The sequence below is a fragment of the Musa acuminata genome, unplaced genomic scaffold, assembly GCF_036884655.1.
Source record: "Musa acuminata AAA Group cultivar baxijiao unplaced genomic scaffold, Cavendish_Baxijiao_AAA HiC_scaffold_1116, whole genome shotgun sequence".
In the NCBI taxonomy this organism is placed as follows: Eukaryota; Viridiplantae; Streptophyta; class Magnoliopsida; order Zingiberales; family Musaceae; genus Musa; species Musa acuminata.
In genome coordinates, this window is record NW_027021329.1 from 21,241 (window position 1) to 41,991 (window position 20,751).

At 36.4% G+C, this 20,751-nt stretch overlaps 3 protein-coding genes across 3 annotated transcripts; 2 read left to right on the forward strand and 1 right to left on the reverse strand.

The window, feature by feature from the left end:
- Nucleotides 1–491: 491 nt before the first annotated feature.
- Nucleotides 492–5,067, forward strand: LOC135666636 (ras-related protein RABA1f-like). Its single transcript, XM_065178231.1, has 2 exons — nucleotides 492–893; nucleotides 4,482–5,067. Exons 1-2 carry the CDS (start codon nucleotides 676–678, stop codon nucleotides 4,912–4,914), a joined length of 651 nt encoding a protein of 216 aa, XP_065034303.1. The 5' UTR covers nucleotides 492–675; the 3' UTR covers nucleotides 4,915–5,067.
- Nucleotides 5,068–5,323: 256 nt separating this feature from the next.
- LOC135666637 (uncharacterized) lies at nucleotides 5,324–14,542 on the reverse strand. The gene is made up of 8 exons (XM_065178232.1): nucleotides 14,311–14,542; nucleotides 11,712–11,749; nucleotides 10,932–11,006; nucleotides 10,726–10,809; nucleotides 7,604–7,638; nucleotides 6,547–6,632; nucleotides 5,907–5,972; nucleotides 5,324–5,587 (listed from the first exon to the last, which is right to left on the reverse strand). The coding sequence occupies exons 1-8, from the start codon at nucleotides 14,375–14,377 to the stop codon at nucleotides 5,553–5,555; spliced, it is 486 nt and encodes a 161-aa protein (XP_065034304.1). The 5' UTR covers nucleotides 14,378–14,542; the 3' UTR covers nucleotides 5,324–5,552.
- A 1,492-nt stretch (nucleotides 14,543–16,034) lies between these two features.
- Nucleotides 16,035–19,431, forward strand: LOC135666635 (uncharacterized). The gene is made up of 6 exons (XM_065178230.1): nucleotides 16,035–16,458; nucleotides 16,584–16,811; nucleotides 17,967–18,040; nucleotides 18,624–18,783; nucleotides 19,012–19,131; nucleotides 19,258–19,431. Exons 1-6 carry the CDS (start codon nucleotides 16,222–16,224, stop codon nucleotides 19,414–19,416), a joined length of 978 nt encoding a protein of 325 aa, XP_065034302.1. The 5' UTR covers nucleotides 16,035–16,221; the 3' UTR covers nucleotides 19,417–19,431.
- Nucleotides 19,432–20,751: the final 1,320 nt, after the last annotated feature.

The window sequence follows — 20,751 nt, forward strand, 5'->3', positions numbered from 1 at the left end:
ATCCTTTCAAGCATTATTGGGCTTTAGCTTATTTATCCTTATCAGTGCCTTTAGTCTATGCTCTATATAAATCTTAGATAAAATATTAAATATATAATAATTAAAATATTTCTAAAATTTCTTTTAATCTTCAAAGGTACAAAGAAATTAATTATAAAGGTATATGTAATTTGTTGGTAATCATGGATGCATTGAATCCATACAATCAAAAATCTTTTCTAGAAAGGAGAAAATTCAATAAAATATGAAAATATTTATGTCATTATAAAGTCAGTAATTTTAAGATTTATTAGTTGAAACTCTAATTTACATTAATATCTTTTAAAAGCTCTCATTTTATTTCATAATATATATATATATTAAATTCAGCCCAATTAATATTTTAAATAATAATTATAAATATATTATATTGACATTTATAATAATGTATGTCTGTCGAAGGGCATATATGTAAAAATAATAATATTTATTGTAAAGTGCGAAGGGAAAGAGACGCCCGTCGCGCCTCCTCCGAAGCGTTTCCTCCGCAAGACGAGCCGTTCCCGCTTACTTCGAGACGAAGCAACAGCGGACTCGGATTCCTCCGGTCAGTAAGCGACACAGAGCTCTGATCCGGTCAGCGAGAGAAGCGGCGACGTTTGCGTTGTCGGCGGCGCCGGTGGCGGTGGCAGAGGAATGGCCTACAGGTCGGATGACGACTACGACTACCTCGTCAAGGTTGTGCTCATCGGCGACTCCGGCGTCGGGAAATCCAACCTCCTCTCCCGGTTCACCCGCAACGAGTTCAACCTCGAGTCCAAGTCCACCATCGGCGTGGAGTTCGCCACCCGGAGTATACGCGTCGAGGATAAGGTCGTCAGGGCGCAGATTTGGGACACAGCCGGTCAAGAAAGGTTCGATTCGATACTCCTACATATCCTGATGATCTGGAAGAATCGGTTTCTTTTTCTGCTACTTTTCCTAATTACCATTTCCAGAATCTCCGATCGGACATGGGGCGGTGTGTTCTTGTAAGATCTTGCGCCGGCTAGTTTGGATCCGACGGAAATTAGGGTTCTCTTAGTTGGGTGGTCGTTGCAAATCATTCGTTGGGCTTGATGCGAATGATACGCTGTTTTTCAGATCATCTATTGCGGGGATCAAGGAAGTCTCTATGATCACATATTAGCGTCCATAAGACTCTCTTGAATCTTCTTCTATGTGGAGCAATTGAGTTTCGGGAGGACTAATTTAGGGTTTGAATCGATCGTATACTTTACTATATGGTGCTGGACAAGTTAGATAGATAGAGGAGAGATATATAGAAGGAGAAGATTGCTTGGTAGGGTAATTATTAAAAGAAGTTATGCAGTTCAAGGTCTCATCATCGTTCCTATCATTTGCTAATTCATGGTTGAGTATATGCAATGTTGTAGTCTACAAACAGATAAATTATGGTTTTATGTATAGATATATTGTAGTTTTGATTTCCTAAGAATTAAATTTAGCCCATCTGTCCTCCGTGTGGGAGTTTTCTTGGTCATATGCTTTTAATTGTGGCCAGTATTTCAGGTTGCTTCACTACCTGTGAATGAAAATGCTGGTGCAAGTTAATGACTTGCATCATCAATCCTTATAGAATATGAACTTGTAAAAGACAGCTAATGGAAAACAAATTTCTTCCCGAATAGGTAACTTGGTCTTTTCGTGCTTACGGGTATTGCTTGAAGTTCTTTCTGTTCCTAAGTTAAAAATAAGATTCTTTCATTTGTCTTGCCTCGTACCACTCTTGATACCCTTATATGATTTTAGTTTTTGCTGCCACTTCCAAAGTGCTGAAAAAAGTCAAAGTGTTAGTCGAGTTGTACACTAAGTTCCCCAGATTGAAAATAGATCCATATCTTGTAAGGGAAAAGAGAAAAAAAATGCAAGCAGGATAGGCATGTTATCAATTTGTAGGATGCTGATTCTATTACAAAAAATTTCATATGTTCTCTTTGTTGTACCTTAATTTCTTCCAAGGGCTTTGCATGTATGAAAACCTTAGTTTTCTTCTACAGTGTTTACAGCATCTATTATCGCAGGCATATGCTTGAAAACTCTAGGCATCTAGAGTTTTCGAGGTTGATCGATGTTGTACTGATGCTAGAAATTAGGAAGACTGCTTACCTAAATTGAAATTTTGCTTGCTTTACTTTGGTTGATACGGTTAGAAGTTCCCTTTAAGCAAATGCATGGTAGGAAAATTGCCCATGGATGTCAATATCAAAACTAGGGTGGTGATCACGCCAGGTTAAGTTGATTTAGGTCTGGTTGGATTATAGGTTATTAAATATAAGGGTAGCTCGAGCCCAATCTTCTGCGCCTGGAGGTCAAGATTTTTTTTTACATGTACCTACCTGTCTGCCTAATGGTTTTGTTTGATCTGTCAGACCCTAGAATATATGTCCAACTTGAACCAACCCATCAATGGATTAAGATTTCTTGATTGAGATCTGATCCTTGAACAGAACAAGCTATACTAAGTGGATCAGGTCAGACTGACCCAACGGGTTTGGCTCAAGATTGCCACTTCCAGTCCAAAATGCCTATTGGAGCAGGTTTTGACGCTAGAATGCATCCTGGTCTTTGGACCTTGGTCCTTTGGTATAGTAGTTTTTGATCTTGATTGTAGTGTATCTAAACTATACACATGCATACCTACATGTTCACAAGCTAACATATGGACAAGATACTTTTCCAAAGGAATACATGAAATTGAGATATGACCATGAATGAACAGTATATATATATATATATATATATATATAACAGCTATGTACCTTATGTTTGTATGGTTTACCACACTACTATATTATAGAACTTATCTACAGTAGATTGGTGATTACCTGAAATCAGTATGAATTATCCATAGTGTAAATAATATGCCCTATTAACGTTAGTGTATGTGACATGTCCTTTGTGCCATATGGTGATTCATCATCTACTGCTGAAAGTTTTTATTTTATATTGGGTAAGGATCAGTCAAAAGGAACCTTTGCTCATCCAAGTTGCATCTATACTTTTGGCAAACTGTTGACAGCTGTCGGAGTCTAAACTTTTGTTTAAATTTGACCAACTAATGGTCAAAGTGATCATTCGCTTATCCAAGTGCATCTATATGTTTTGGCAAACTATGGATGATTGTCAGACTAAGGTCGCTTTCTGTTAATAATCCATAGCAGGCATAGCGTGGCACCTTATGGATCTAACATTTTTATGTGGTACAAAACCTGGTGGAAATGGGTTTTGATGCACCCTGATCTCAGATTTGGATTGGATTTGTGCGTAACAAACATGTGGATCAGTTTTATACTTGGTTGGTAATGATTGAGGGTTTATAGCAAGGTGTAAAATAAGGTAAAGAAAACTAATAATATGCACTGCAGCAGTCCTTTCCAGCCTAGAAAACCCCAACTTGAAATTTATTTGAATTACTCTCTCCTGTCCTCATTGAATCAAATTCATTGAATGTCATCTAGGCCAGCATAGTGGTGGCCTTGCAAGGATAAGTCCATCGGCCAACATGACCAGCCAAATTTGCCAATTCTTACTGCTGGTCAAACGAGGACCATAGTGACCAGTCAGAGATAGTAAGAGGCCACCACCTTAGGGCTATCAGGGAAGTCAATGCAAGTAGGTGCATAGTAACATAATGCTAGAGAAGATTTTTTTGATTAAGTGAACAAGTACACCTCTAATCGTCAGAACGTCTGAGATCTCATAATTGGAAATGGTCTGAAATTTTTGACAACTATTGGTCTCCATGGAACACGAAGAAGATGAAGTATTCTAAGTTTCTTGGACTTGTTTGGTCATTAAAGTATCATCCTTTCAATTAATCAACTCACTGTTATTATTTAGTCATCTTTATTACCGTAATAAGTGTTCCAAGGTGCCATTCGAGCGACTGCATATGCAAATGGGGGTCGTGCCACTCACGTAAGGCTAGTGGCAACTATTAGATATACTATGACTGTATATCAAAAATATGCTGCCAGATAACTGGATATATGCAAGTTGTTTCGCAAGTCTTGTGCACAAGCAGGTAATGTGCCTCTATATGTACCTTAGCAGTAGCATGTGATGCTTCTTGTTCATAATCCATAACTGGTATCTCTATAGTTTTTTGTGCTATATTACATGAACCCTTCTTTCATTTGTTATTAGTTATCACCTAGATTGGTTTTAAAACTAGTACACATTTTGTTGCATACTTGAGGAATTAGTTTGACTTGGTCTAGTGTTTCCATTTGTTATTTTAGGTTGATAGTATTACTATTAAGTTGGTACTTTTTGCAGCTCATTTTAAAGTACAAACAATCTCATTCATGCTTCAACATGAACTGCTTCTGCGGCCACATAAAATAATTGCCTTCACCTTGGGGAGAAGCATTGTTTTAGCTTCTAATAAGCAAGTTAAAAAGAAAATTAACATAGTCTCTTTTTGTTGCTTCTAATAGGTACCGAGCAATCACTAGTGCATACTACCGTGGAGCAGTCGGCGCACTTCTTGTCTATGATGTTACTCGGCATACAACGTTTGAGGCTGTGGAGAGATGGTTGAAGGAACTAAGGGATCACACTGACTCTAACATTGTAATTATGCTTGTGGGCAACAAAGCAGACTTACGCCATCTGAGGGCTGTTACTGTTGATGACGCAAAGGCTTTTGCCGAAAGGGAAAATACCTTCTTTATGGAGACATCTGCTTTGGAATCGATGAACGTAGAGAATGCCTTCACCGAAGTGCTCACTCAGATCTATCGTGTGACGAGCAGGAAGGCACTTGATGCTGGTGATGACCCAGAGACGTTGCCTAAAGGTCAAACAATCGACATTGGCACCAATGATGATGTATCTGCTGTTAAGAAAGCCGGTTGCTGCTCAGCTTAGCTCACTCGGGGGGAACAGATACATAAATGTTAGGGGGTTTGGCAGGTTTGTACACTTTGATATTTGGTTTTTGTATCGTGGTTACCTTCATCCGAGCATATAATTCGGCAATGATTGTGTTTTAGTAAATATTGTAACAAGTAACTTTGTTGATTCTTCTGACATTTCTCTTTTTCACGTATGTTGCCATTATGTACCCTCCCCCCCACAAAAAATATATATATAAACAAGATTGATTCTGCTTGCATCATCAAAACAGCACTAATCAAGACGACCAATGCAAATAATAGTTTATCAGATCCCACTTGGTAAAATCAAACAGCCAACAAAAACATCGAATATGCAAACAAAGGAACAAAATCTTCAAAAGAATGCAACTCACCAACTACCCTGGAACAAAAACACCACCTGCCAATTCAAAGATTATTGTTCAATACTATATTTAATATTCTGTTGTCACAAGAGCCAAGTATGCGCCAATAACCGGCTTCAAATTTTAATCCCGACAGTTGAAAGCACATCGAATAAAGAAAGGTTAATGCAGCAAAAGTACAACCTGCGGCAGCTTACTAGAAAATACAATCAGATGCGTCTGGAAATGAAACGTAGAGCCAGAAAAGCACACCAAGTACAGTTAGTTACTTGCGAGCTTCAGCCTTCTTCTGTTCTTTGGCTGTCATTACAAAACAGCAGATGGGTAAGTAAGCACATGGAGTATAATTATAGTTAGAAATTGGAAGATTGAAACAAGAACAAAGTAAAACATGGACCATAATGCAAAGTCTAAAGGCCGTAAATCTGCTAAAACCAAGCAAAAGATCAAACAAGTATCTTGATCAGTTCTCTATGAATCCTGTAGTACTTGTGAGAAAGAATAAGGGCTCAATAAAGCCAGTTTCTGATATAAAAAGTAACTATAAAAAAGAGCTGATCACATTCATGTATAACAAACAGCACAACCAAAGAGGATTTACACAAAGAACACATCATACCAGCTTTTTCTTCCTCTCGCTTTTTTGCAGCTTCAGCTCTTTGTTGTCGTATTAATGCTAGGCGCTCTGCAGAAAATAATACGTAGATCAACATGTGATTACCAATAATGAATATCAAGATTGGAATATCAAGCTGAGCAACACTTGCAGATATCAGCGATTGGCGTCATAGATGGCAAATTTTTGGGTGATAAAATGCTTGAGTTGTCATCCATAATGCAGACCCAAACATCCAGAACAAGTGAACACCCGAGTTCAAGTACATTGAATGATTCCAAATTAAACATATTGAGATTTAATAATTCTACTTTGTCACGACCGATACAATATATCTGATGCATCAAGTTCAAGTACATTGGCAGCTTATTCTGACAAAACTGGGAGTACTCTGGAGCACTGGGAAATTTTTTAAAGGGTGACAACAATAACTTAAGCAAATAATGAAGTACTTAGATTGCATTATCAAGAAAATACAGATGATATACTTCTCAAAAGAAACATATCAGCCAATCAACTTGATTACAGAACATTCTACTAAAAAACAAAGCAGATATGTTAACGCAGAGAGCTTAGAACAAGATTGTTACTCAACAAACAAAAAGTGTTAGACAGTAAACAGTGAAGGCTGTCTGATTGTTACCCAAGTCTTTTCGTGCTTGTTCTGTTTTTCCTTGTTCCTGTAGCCTCATGTATCGCTCATGAGCTCTCTGTCTCTCTATCTCTTCCCTATAGAAAAGAGGTCATAAAACATTGGTAACAAAGAGAAAAATGCAAAATCATTTAGGTCTACTGCTCCTAAAAGGCCCATAATTGTAGCATTACCATAACTAATAGCAAATAGTTGTATTTTTTGACAATTGATCTAATTTAATGTATTATTCAACCATCTAGATCATGTAAGAAACACAAAGTAATTGTGGTGGTAACTCAAAGCAAAACTGCAAGGCATTGCTACATTATTGCATTTTCAGATGACATACGAATTATCACTAGATTATTAAATGGTCAATTTCAATCATGAAAGTGAATGAAAACTAGTGGTCGAGTATCAAAGTTTTGAGATTTAGGCAAAATAAAGAGGAGATGAAAAAGTAGAGGAAACAGAGAAACAGTAGAGAATTGTGTAACTGTATTCTATCAGCTGCTTACTGAACAGTAACAGCTCCTGATAGTAATGCTGTCATCTTATCAGTCTTATTTTGATAAGGAGTCTTAGGAAATAAAACATCAAACCATTAATCCCTAACTTTAATCAACCAAACACTAGATTCCAACACAGTTACGAGACACTAATAAGTGCCTACCAAAAATCAGCAAATCTTGTGACTGACAAATAAACTACCAAACTCGAACTGATAAAACAAAATGCATATCTCCAGCTAGTAAAAACAAAAGCATGAACTGATTCTTGATCAAAACCAGGAACAGATTACCTAGAATCTGCATTAGCCACAAAGTATTAGGCACACTAAAAACTTTTGCATGACAGTGACAGTTTTAAAAAGTGCTAAGTAATCCACCCATTTTCCTTTATGGTTACGAGATATGCTTGCCAAATTACAACAGGAACACATTTTAAAGCGAAATAGATCAATGACACAATAAGAACTGCTAAGCATAAAAGCTTACACGGCCAATCATGGAAACTTAATTAGCAAAAGCCCTTAAAGAGAACAATATATGCAGATTCAGTTTACCTTTCACGTCGAGAGAGTTCAGGAGTGCTTTCAACCTGCATTGGAATTTCAAGAATATATATCAAAACTTTATGAAACTCGTTAACAACTGCCTAGACTACATAACCATATACTTAAATTCACTAAAATAAGTGATGACAGAAATGTTACAGTTTGATAAAAAGTAAAAGTTATTTAGATTGCTACCACCAGAAATGACAACAAAAAGAATTAAGACTACCAGTTAGCTTAATTTATTCAGCCAGTTGAAAGCAAAAAAAAAAAAAAAGAAATAGCCAACTATAACTCAACGACTGCAAACCCACCATAATCACCAGAGCACGAAAACGAAGTCTAGAAGAAGAAAAGTGACAAGAAAGGGAAGATGTGACAGGCAATTAATGCCATGATCCAAGATCCAACCCACATGAGGCAAATACTCAAGAAAAGAGTTCTCGATACACAATAGGACTAATCAGGATATCACAATCTCCCCTAATCAAATGTTTGACACAACTGTAGGTCTACACAAAGGCACATACACAGGCCACATTGATCACCAAGATCATCACAACTGATGTGCAATTCTGGAGTTATCATGCCACCATCGTCACTGTTAGCCACCGTCAAACTACAGACTCAACAAGATGCATGGTTGGGCCTAAAATGATTCATACACACACAAGCAGTTGTTGCTCAGAGCTCTTTGGAGGTGAGTTGTGAGATATATATATACTATCTCAGACAGACTCATATTTGATGTGGGATTAATTATCAGAATTAACCCATCATACAGAGAGCAAAATAATTGTTTCAGAACATTAGGACCTACACAACAAATGGAAAAGCCAATTTCCTACAACTAATCTTAAGGCTCTTCACAATGGAGGAATCAGAATCAATAAAAGGTAAACCAAACAACATATCACAAGCAAGATGCTTTGTAGCAAGAACTTGCCAATGGTAATAATTGGTTAAGACAAGTAGCCCAAGAAGATGAGAGATTTTCAACAACTTAAGTATCTTTTTGTCTCAAAATCAAAAGAACATAATGAAATTGTCCTACATGATTTTATGGAGGTTTACCAAAAGGAAGTTATTACTGATCAGTTTTTTATACTTATACAGGCTATCATTATCTCAAGCCATATAAGGCCTCTCATGTCAGCCAAAATTAGACAAATTGAGGGAGGGGGGGATCATTAATGTTCTAGTTGGTGATTCATGAACATAATAACTTAAGCATAGTTGCCTCTACAAGTTAGTCAGGTAAACAAGATTTACATGAACCATGTGACACAAGGTTGCTGCTTTCCAAGTGGAAGTCACCGTCGTAGAAGTTTAGTCATCTTAGAAATCGAGTGTCCAACTTGAGACTACAAAGGACACTCAAATGTTTATTTATCATCTGAAGTTTACGCTAATAGCACGAATAACCCAAACACATTAAAAAAATGAGCAAAATAATTTCCATCCATAATTGTTTGAAAGCGAGAAGGATCATGGACACAATGTTCATGGATATGACCAAATTCAATACAGTGCAAACACAGTAATAGATACCGTTAACTTCAAACAGCAATTTCTACAATGTACAGTAGCAAAAACATGTAATTTCATGAACAGCATTGGTTCTATAGTAATAACTCTCAGTATGTAGTGCTAGATTAAACCAAAGTTTTTAATCTCATACTGTACCAATGCACTGAGCTTTTCTCGATATGGTACGGTACAGGATACCAAGCGGTACACCTAAAAAAATTTACAATTTTAGGTATGCCCGCTGCTCTCTCCAAACTGGCTGCGGCATTCAACATCAAGGAGGTGGAGAGGAGAAACCCTTCCTCATGGAGGTAGGGAGGAGAAACCCTTCAGCTGCGACCTTCAGAAGGTTTACAAAAGTTTCGGGGTCTTTGATGCTTCTCCCTCTTCTTCCTCGCTTTGTCTTGTCACAGCCAAATACCTTATACCGCCCGATAGCGGGTGATCTGCGTGCCGGTCAGCTGGTGGACCGGTACGTACTGCCCGTATCGGGCGGTACATAATGGTATTAAAAACGTTGGATTAAACTGAAAAAGCCAGACAACCCTCTATAGCGCCGAATATCATGTTGCCCACACAAGTATCCACTTTTTACTTGTTTCATTTTTTAGTAAACTAAATCAAAAGGCCTTGTCTAAGGTTCAAGAAAAGACATCAGATCTTTGACACTTTATGGTTGTGAAACCGGGACTTTGGAAAAGAAATATTTTTATACGTGAAGCTTGGAACTTTTGTAACAGAAAACCATCTCAAATTTTGTTATTTATGGTCATGATCTTCAACATGTAATGAATGCTGTTGTTGTATATTCTACTTACTATGACATCACGTATAGAAATGACCTGAACAATGCTATCGACTAATACTCTTTACATTTAATTATATGTCAAAGTCATCTTTTTATTTATTCCCAAATCAGGCTAAGATAGTTCAACAATGTCATTAGTATGAGGCATACATGTATCCTGTCTTATGATCTCCACATAAGGATATATGACCATACATGCAGCAAACGTATATGGTTTGCTTTTGCATGAAATTAAGGGCACATATGTGATTTACATTTCCTCTCTATTAGTATAGTAACAAATTTTATAATTATCTCAAATACTATTATATGTGGTGCATAATAATAGACATTTAACAATTTCATGAGCTTATCACTTATACTAATTCTTGTATGAAAATAAATGTCATCTTGTAAAATACTAAAATGTTAATGTGGTCTAAGCATATTTTTACCTATTAATATATTATACTTAAATGCATATTTCTTTTATAGTAACCACATGCAGTCACATCATAAAAGCAATCTCCTAGTGTGCAACCTCCCAAGACCCTGCATTAGCAGAAGCGTTTTTACTACACATATGATATACAGCAATTGTCTAATTGTGTACATGACCCTTCTTTAAAACATTTTTGCTATAGAACACAATTAGCTTCATAGTTTTGTTGTAACCACTACTTAATCCTTGAGATAAAACCAGTCACTCTAGCTTAAAAAATAATTTTCAGAACAAATAAAAAGAAAAGGTAAACACAAATTGATAAAAAAAATTCTATAAGAAAAGGTAAAGAAATAAAAGCTTTGCACTTACATCAACTGCTCTAGCTTTCACATTTTTAGGCTTTGCCAAGTTTGGGTTCTGAATCTCGCTTATGTCAAGAATGCCCTTTTTTTTCTGATATAAAAATCATTGAAAAAAATAAAATATAAATCTGATATAACACTTAAATGACAGAAAAAAAATCAAAACAAACAAAGATATATAATAAATATACAAACAGTAAAGAAACATGTTACCTCAGTCTCTTCAGTCTCCCCTCCACTTTCCTCAGATTCCTCCTCTTCACTATGTTCAGCTTCCTCCTGTTGCACCTAAAAAGGAAAAGGAAACCCGTGCAAGTTAGAACAAAAATGCTCAAAAACATAATATAAACTAAAAAGATGAAAGAATTTACAAATTGCTAATCTAGAAGGTACAGACTTCTGCATTAGCTGAAACTAGCAATATGTAGTCTAAACAAGAGAAATTCAGAAAGAAATGTTAGCAGAAGATAATGGTTGACATGCATCATGAAATTATGAAATACCAAAAGCTATCGAAATAGCCATCTTAGGCTGTCAAAAATCATTTCATTATTTAAAGTTTTAACGAGTTATATATATCAGCAATCAAACAACAGCATTTTCAGACTCCTAACAAGGGTTTGTTACAAATTGAGTTCAGAACTAAATTGTGAGCTTTTTTTTGCCTCATTGCCATTCTCTCCTGCATAAACCCAACATGCTACCCGAGCATGGTTTATATTTAATACAAGTAGTTGAAAAATACTAGATATACCCCAAAACCTGATAGATAATCAAGAAGGGAGATGCATGGCTCATTTGGTTAGAGATGTTGAAATAAGTTACTTCCCAGCACAAGTAAATTAAGAGTGCATACAATATAGAAGAGTTTTATGCATGTAACGAGCAGTGCCAACAGAGAACAGACAGGGTCATGGCCATAAATTACTTTTTACATAAAAGTATTCAAATAATATTATTATCCTCATTTAACTAGCAAAACAAACATCCAACCTGTTTAAAGGTGCGAGGACGAGCCGAAGAGCCAGCAACTGCAATTATGTTAACCAGGAACATGTTTCTTAAAACAGAGCACAGAATGTAATAGCAAAATAGACAGAATCTGAAAACAAGGATTTCAAATAGATCTACAATAGTTTGTATTCTTCAAGCCATATGATCTTTCTAGGCCAACTAAACATTGTCAACTCTAGGTAAAGAAGGAAACAACCATCCACAAACTAAAAACCTACTAAGAGCAAAAAATTATCTAGAAGCTAAACATACATAAATCATCAAAAATTTCTCTAAAAAATTATAGCATTTTCTACAAGTGCTGGTGAAGAATAACAAACAAAAAGAATATACTGAACAGAAGTTAGAAGTAAAGTAGCAAATCATTCAAGCAGCTCGTTCAAGTAACTTAATATATAGATTGTGATTCCACAATAATGCACTAAATTTCAAGTGGAAAATGAGAAATAAATAAATATAATAGCTGACAGAACTGCATTCAACCAGAATTTTCCTCAAATTGGAATTCAAGTCAATGGTTTATGTGCCATCTTAACAAGCACAAATTGGTGATAAAAAAGCCTACGAAATTTCCTACTGAAGATATAACTATTTAGAAAAAAAGAATCACATAAAACAGAAACTCAAAATGAGGGACAAATTAAAAATAAAGGTCTCTTAGTTAACCTATTAGAACTGCAAAAAAAATCACCTTTGTATTTACTATATATATGTATACAACAAAGTCCTTGTTTTACTATGGAAGTGCTTCTCACCATGATATCTCAAGTCCCGAACCCAAAGAGATTACAGGGTGGATTTGAATATTTTTCCCAAGGAAATTGAATTTGCATTTTTTTGTATACAATCTAAAACAGCTGCAACAACTACAACAAGCCATTATGTCCCAACCGCATGGGTTGCTAACTAAAAAGGAAGGATTAAAGAAATGTTTATAATTCAATGAAACAGCAGTTTCCCACAGTAAAGTAGCAAATCATTCAAGCAGCTCGTTCAAGTAACTTTATTGTAAATAGGACAATTCTTACTGAAGCGCATCTCTTTGTAACAATTTATGAGCAAAACATCCATGTTCAGTTAAAAGAGAAATCCATATAGTGAAAAAAAAAACAAACTTTATGGTTTCTTTTCTTGGCTATCGTGTAAGAGTATGATAAGAATGATATATGCAGTGACATAAAGACCCTGTCCAAGCACTTGTGAGAAGTGATTCTGTCTTGCGAATCATGTACCCTTCCATTATCTCTCTGTCATGGAGTTTATTTTTTTTCCCCTCTGTTATTGAACTGTTGGAAATCTACTTTGAGTAAGTGTTATGCTCAATCTATGCAATGAGCTTTTAATATAGATCATCATGCATAGTCTTTGTGTAACACTCCGATTAATCCAACATCAAAAGTGGGTAAGACTAAGATTGGCTTATAAGAGTCTAATGAGTATACTACTATCAATTTCAACGTACGCATTTTGGCTAATGATTTGGGTCAAACAAAGTTGATAGACGAGTTAGCCTATCAAGCCCGAGTTGTAACATTTGATATCAGAACTGATTTAATATTTGGGTATAGTAAAGAGACTCAAGTAGGAAAGGACTATCTATAGATAGAGTCAGATGACTCACTACAGCGTGGAGCCACTACTGAGTTACGCTTCACATGCATCATGTTAGGATTTGATCTAGGCTATATTGGACCTTAACGAGTACATCAAACCATTGAGTGGGAAAAATTATAACACCATGATTGGTTTCATATTAGAAGTAAACAAGACTAAGATTGACTCATAAATGTATGATGAGCGTACTGTTATCAACTTCAACTAAGTATTTTGATCAATAGTTTGGGTCAAACGAAGTTGATAAGCCAGTTAGCTCATGAAACCCAGGCCGTGACACTTTGTTGTTCAAGCAGCATGACTTTTGATCAAATACAAATATTATTCAAAAAGCAACCAAACAACAAAAATATTGCGGTCTCAGAACAGTTGCATCTGTTTGGCAATGAAGTGATTTGAGATAGGCTGACTTGTTTTATGGTTAAACACACACACACACACACACACACACACACACACACACACACACACACACACACACACATATATATATATATATATATATATATATAATTCACCCTTCGATGAACTCGTACGAGGTTGCTGGCCCACTTGGATCAACTAAAACACTAAAACCAAATCTTGGGGTTTCTAAAACACGAGGCTACGCTACATCGGTATGTGAAAAGCCTGGTTGATAAGCCATCCCCAACCACTCCGCAAGAACGAACGCCTTCCCACAATTATTCTAATATCAGAAAACAGCTAATCAGCCGAGTACTAATCGATGGCATGTTCAAGCTACGGCAATATTTCCTGGATACACCGCGTACCATCCAAAGGAAGTGTAAGATCCACACAGATCACAAATAACCCCGTGACGTGATCCGATGACGCTACATCAGATGGAGGAGAAACCAACAACTTACAAGAAACTAAAGTAAAACGAATATCCCAGAATGGGAACGAGAAACATCCATAAAACCCTACGTATCCGAAACAGAGGCAGATCAGAGAAAAATACCCATCTCTTCGGGCGTGGAGAAGTTCCTGCGGCCGGTGGGCTTGGCCTTGAACCTGCCTCTCCCCATGATCGACCGCGATCTGGCGCAAGCGACGAAGGATGGCTTCTCGGATTCTCTGGCGCTCGGTTGGCCGATCGGCGAAACCCTACGCACCTCGTCGCCCACACGCAACGCCCCCTTCTCTCTCTTTCGCCGCACGGATTACTGGCATATATCTACCGAGATTAAATCGACCCGATGGCCTTCCCAAAGCTTTTATAGCGGGAATCCAGCGGTGCCCCCTTTTTTATTTTTTTTTTATTTATTTTCTCTTTTTTTTCTAGTACTAATTGAACAAAGACACATTCCCATACAAAAATACTCATTTTAGCTTTTTCAAAAGAAGGCTATTACTTCTAAAATCCCAATAATTCTCCTTCTCTGTTTTCCAAAAGGTATATATTTAAGTATATATAGAAATTACATGATATCTATGATTCTGTAAAAAAATATAAAAATATTTTCAAATGCATTTTATAACTACATATTTTTAGTATAAATATCATTTTAAATTACTAAGATGGTGTCATCTTTTCAAAATTTTGATATATTGTATTAAATTATTTTTTAAAAAATATAAATATCTATAATTTATGTTGATATATATATATATATATAATTTTATTTATTTATAAGTTTCCAATATTTTTATGTTAAAAATTAAAATTTATTTCTCGGTTTTTTTAAGTTTAAAATTCATTCAAACAACCAAAGCCAAGCCTACAAAAAATAAAAACATCAAAGGGTGAGAAAAAAATGTCATATTTTGTTGGGTAAAATTGAAAAGTGGGTGAATCGATCCCCCTATATATAACATTTAGGTTGTTAGTTCTATAAAAATAATATAATTGAGATAATTAGACTCAAAATCCAATAGATACTAGTTTATCTAATAATAGATTTTCAAATAACTATCTTTGTTGGTTTATGAACAAAAACAACCAAATAAAAAGATATTAATATAAAGTATAATATTTTTGGTACCTCTATCAAAATGTAAATAAACTTAAAATCAAGTAGAAAAACAACTCATATAAGTATGTATTTTTATTAGTTTGTAAATAAGAATAACCAAATAAAGAGACTTTTATGTCAACTATAGGATTTTTGAGTTAGTTTATGGGGTTTTTCCTACCTCTATCCAAATATTGGAAGTCTATTCGAAATATTTATACCAAAATAATATTATAAATTTATTATAAAACACTATAATTAAGATAGATAGATTCAAATCATATTTTAAAAACCAATTTGTATAAATAGATTTTCTTGTTGGTCAATGAATAATAACAACTAAGTAGGGAGACATATGTCAATTTAATTTATTTTTAAATATATTCATAATATTTTTGATACATCTATCAAAATATTATGTTTATTTAAAAATACTATAGCTGATAAACTCGATTGATTCATCCTATAAATCGATCCATCAAATGTAATCAGTAAATTATACTAATAATTATCTGAGTAGCATTTCAAGGATTAATGAGGGGTCTAAAAAGATAAAAAAAAATGGGGCACATTCCTTCTTATTTTGTGGTTTGGGGAAAATTCGTCCCATATTGGATTCGGATCGGAATACGGAAAACTATTTTGATTCGGATTCCCTTTCATCGGGCTGTTATTGGATCGGATTCTACTCTAAACTCGACCCAATGCACCTCCCGATGGAATGGACTTCAGAGCGTCTGCGTGGCCGAGAGCAGCCCACAACGCCGCCGCAAGCGAAGGGACTCATTCCAGCGCTGGTGGTCGACGCCGCCTGCCCCCACATGCACTCCTCTCTCCACGCCTCCCCGCTCCCCTCTCGCCCCCGTCGCCCACCGACCGGGCTGTAAGCCGTCGCCGAGCTCGGTGGCATTCGCGCCATGTGGCGGCTGGGCGGTCGCCGGATCCGCACGCCGCGTAGGCCGGCGGTGGGGCTGAGGCCCGCTTCCACGGCGGCTGCGGCCGCGGCGGTTTCTTCGTGCAGGGCCGTGGTCTTGCCGCGGTTCGGCGGACCCGAGGTCCTCGAGGTGCGTCCGGCCGTCAGCGTCCCCGATCTGAAGCCGCGCGACGTGCTCGTCCGTGCCCGCGCCGTCTCCATCAATCCCCTGGATTTGCGGGTGAGTTCTTGAATTACGAGTTTCCGTAACCAAATAATCAGTCGCCAGCCAAATGGTCGAATCGTATGTGATCAAATAGATAATTGGGTCATCTCGATGGAGCTTACTAAAACTTGTAATCGCAGATGCGATCCGGTTATGGCCGTTCTATTTTCGGGCCACTCTTGCCACTGATTCTTGGCCGTGATGTTAGCGGTGAAGTTGCAGCTGCTGGGGCCTCGGTTTCTTCACTTGTTGTTGGTCAAGAAGTTTTCGGTGCGCTGCATCCGACCGCTGTTAGAGGTACTTATGCGGATTATGTCGTTCTCTCGGAAGATGAGCTGACGCCTAAACCGCCTTCAGTAACACATGTGGTAAGTAAGCTTGCTGTAGATCATTAACAATTCAAACTTCTCGATGGTTTTCACCTTCCTCTATCTGTTTGGTCGAGATCAAGGCTCTTGTCATGGGTTATTCAATATCTTTCGACAACATTTTTCTTGTACTAGGACTCATGAGCTAGTATACCTTAGTTCTAAGTAGAACTGATACATTGGACGACTGTGAGCTGCCATCTGAAGCAAAATGTTCACTGCCAACAACAATTAACGAGTGTACCCATGTATTATGTGTATACCCTATCATCCTTGCTTTTATGTGTCTATTCTATGACAGTGCAAGATCTGATTTCAAAGTTCTTCCTAGCAGCATTGGCGGTTTGATTCTTGAGTCGCTAGAAAACACTCTGTTTTATTGAACAAATAGGGAAGAGGTGTGGAAGATTAGCATTGATCCTTTCTTCTAGTTATATTGTTTTAGATGCATTATTTTCTTGCACTTTTGTGAAATTTTAATTGTGAGTGTTGTACAAGGTATAAATTGTTTTTGTGATGCTTGAAGACTTCCCTCGGTGGAAGTGACTTTTGCTTCTTCACCCTTCTCTTAGGCATTTTGGTCAAATTGATTGATGTCGTTTTTAAGGTTTTCCTTTTTGACTTAGGCTAGGACAGGTGAATTTGATTTTCTAGCTATTCTGCTATTTCAATTTGTTTTTTTTGCTTTAACGTATTGATGATTCAAGTGTCAATAGCTGAAATTGCTATTTCAAGATTGCTACTGCATGGAGGGAGAATCATGTGAACTTACCATAGGTTTCATTCAGTTATTTTGAAGTGTGTGACACTGACATATCTTCCCTTTTGCCAAGTTATTCCAAAAATGAACAGAAAAAGAGTTACTACTGTTAATTTGGAATTTAAGCAAAACCTATCTAGTTGCAAAATGGGCTATCCTTTACACTCCATGTGAAATCTCACAACAGAAACTCATCATACATCTAAAATTAGAAAGAGTACCGCACAAATCAAACAATAATGACACTTATTATGCTGCAGGTGAGTAAATTAAGTCATCTTGATGGGTTATCTTATCCATATTGAAAATTGCAACAATTTAAAGATGCTATATTTTATTACCGTGGGGAAATCTGTGGGCCACAATTCATCTAAGGAACCTTTGTGATTGTGCAGGAGGCAAGTGCTATCCCATTTGCTGCCTTGACAGCATGGCGTGCTTTAAAAAGTACGGCTCAAATAACTAATGGGTATGTCCAGTTTAATTGCTCGGAGCCTTCCCAAGGAAAATATAAATGTCAATTTGTTATGGAGCAATTGATGTCTATTTGTTATGTTATAGTGATTATTGATTTCCAGATATAGACTAACAATTTCTTTTGCTGTCATTTTTTGCAGTAGTTGAATTTATTATTGTGTAGCCAAATAGTGTTTGGTTATGTGCTAAAATTTGTGCTTTTGTTTCTTATTATACGTGTGCGCAATTGGCTGAGTAATCTAGAAAATGTCAAGGGGAAATGGAAATTACAATATTTTCAAAAAGCAACATGTGATAGTGTAGTATCGTAGGATTATTCCAATTTCCAAGCATCTTATTTGGTTGTTTCACGACACTTTTTACTCTTCTATTTCTTTAACTGAACTCAAAGCATCTGCTTTCCGCACATCAAGCTTTAAAGATGATACAACCTTGAAAATGTTGAAGGCTAAGATGCTTGGAACTTTAGATGGTGTACTATTCAAACTCAAAAGTTGCTAACTTGGCCACAGGATCTAACTGCTTCCTAGTTCAGTTCATTTTTCCTTGCTATTACTCACTGTTTATTTCTGCAGTCAAAGATTGTTAGTACTAGGCGGGGGAGGAGCTGTTGGACTTGCTGCAATTCAACTTGCTGTTGCTGCAGGGTGCAGTGTATCAGCTACATGTGGAAGCCAAAGTATTGAACGAGTTTTGGCAGTTGGTGCTGAACAAGCCATTGATTATACTGCTGAGGTAAATGTCACTCTTCATTTGTCTCTGTCATTGTCGATCACTATGTTCCAGTACAATAAGATAAGAATGAGTGTCTTATACCCTTGAGTAGTTTGATAAGATAAGATGCAGAACACATCCTCCATGTAAGTGAACATGAATGCTTGTTTACACTCATGTTCTAGTAGAAGTTGATATATTTGCTTGGTTTGTTTCTTACTGGAACATCATACCATAATGCATTTACAGGACATAGAGGTTGCAATTAAAGGACAATTTGATGCTGTTCTTGACACTATAGGCATACCTGAAACTGAGAGAACTGGCATCAATCTTCTGAAGAAAGGTGGACACTATATGACGCTACAGGTAAGTGGGATCTTTTTTTTTTAGATTAATAGCTTTTTGAGCCCGTATCCAACTTGCCTTTTTTTCTCTTGTTCCCATCTTTTTTTAATGTTGTCACTGACATTGAAGTTTATGTCAATATCATAGGGAGAAACAGCTTCTTTAGCTGATAACTACGGGTTAGTGATTGGTATTCCTGCTGCCACAGCTATTTTGCTAAAGAAGCAACTTCAGTATCGATATTCTCATGGAATAGGTACAAAGTTGTTCCTCTATTTTTCAATTGCTCACATTATTGATAACTAATCCAAAGGGTAATGATCGAGGTTTACTATCAAAGTAATTCTTGATGCTCAATTCTTGTTAGTGAGCTTGCTAAGAATTTTCTTTTTTGTGAATATTCTTTGTGGTTGACATTCATGACCAGAACCTGCTTGAGGTGGATTAGCTTGAGTGAATCTGGTATTAGGTCAGATTTGGTTCATGAACGATATAAATGGATCAGTTTCATGTTTGCTTCCTAGCCCCAATCAGACCAAAATTATTTGGTAATTGATATGAAAATAAGTTGGTATTATTCAAATGGATTTGAAATATTAAAAGAAAAATAAAAGAACATAAGTACAGAATTTTAGAATTAGGATTTTTCATAGATTCTCTAGTTTCTCTTGCTTGGATATTTTAATCAAATTTGATCTCTCTTCATTATATGTTCTTAATTGGTAATATCTTTCTTCAGTCTTATACAACCTCCAGTTGTCATACTGTTCCGTTAATATTAGGACGATCTCAATCTCCTTGTTGATGATTTTATCTTTTCCATAGTTATATTACATTATGATAGATAAAATAGTGTTAGTTTATTTGGTTTAGGTTGGTTGGGAATTGCAATTTTCTAACCTTACCTTAGATGCATAAGGTTCAAGTTGTGCATATTTATATTGATAAAGAGAACATGCCTGAATTGCTCCACCCCTGTGCTTTTGTTTTTGTGAAGTCGACTAAAGATGAAGAGTCTAACCTGCCAAAGTTTTCAACAATGAGAGTACAGTTAAGATAATTGGTTTTTCAGCTCATTGACTCTTTTAACACAATTGTTCTGTTGCAACTATACATCATGATTAAAATTCTGGCATTCTATTGTATACTACACTAGAATGCCATTGGTACGTTACAAGCACATTGTGTGATCGCTACATTGTACTTTTCCTGACAACTGTCCATCCCCCTTCTTTGTTTTTAATCCTTTATTTTTCTCAACGGAAGGTGTGATTCTCACCCTTGTAAAATTGCCAAGAGTACCTAGAAATCACTATTAGACTTAAATAAGGAAACTCACTTGAAGGAATGTAGTTCTAACCGTTGAGCTACAGAAACTTGTCACCATGGCCGATTAGATTTAGTTTAAACCCTTTATGAACTTAGAGGATTCACCATCATTGATTTTTGTCTCCATGGCATCTCACGGTTAAGTTTCATGTTTAGAGGATTCACCTTCCATTATCACACAAGTTTTTGTAGAACTGCCATCGACATATTGTCAGATGCTGTTATTTACACTGCTTGCTCTATTGGGGTTTTTGTGGTCTTTCTCGTCAAGAATGAAGATGAAAGCTTTCGTCTAACATTACATGCCTTTTT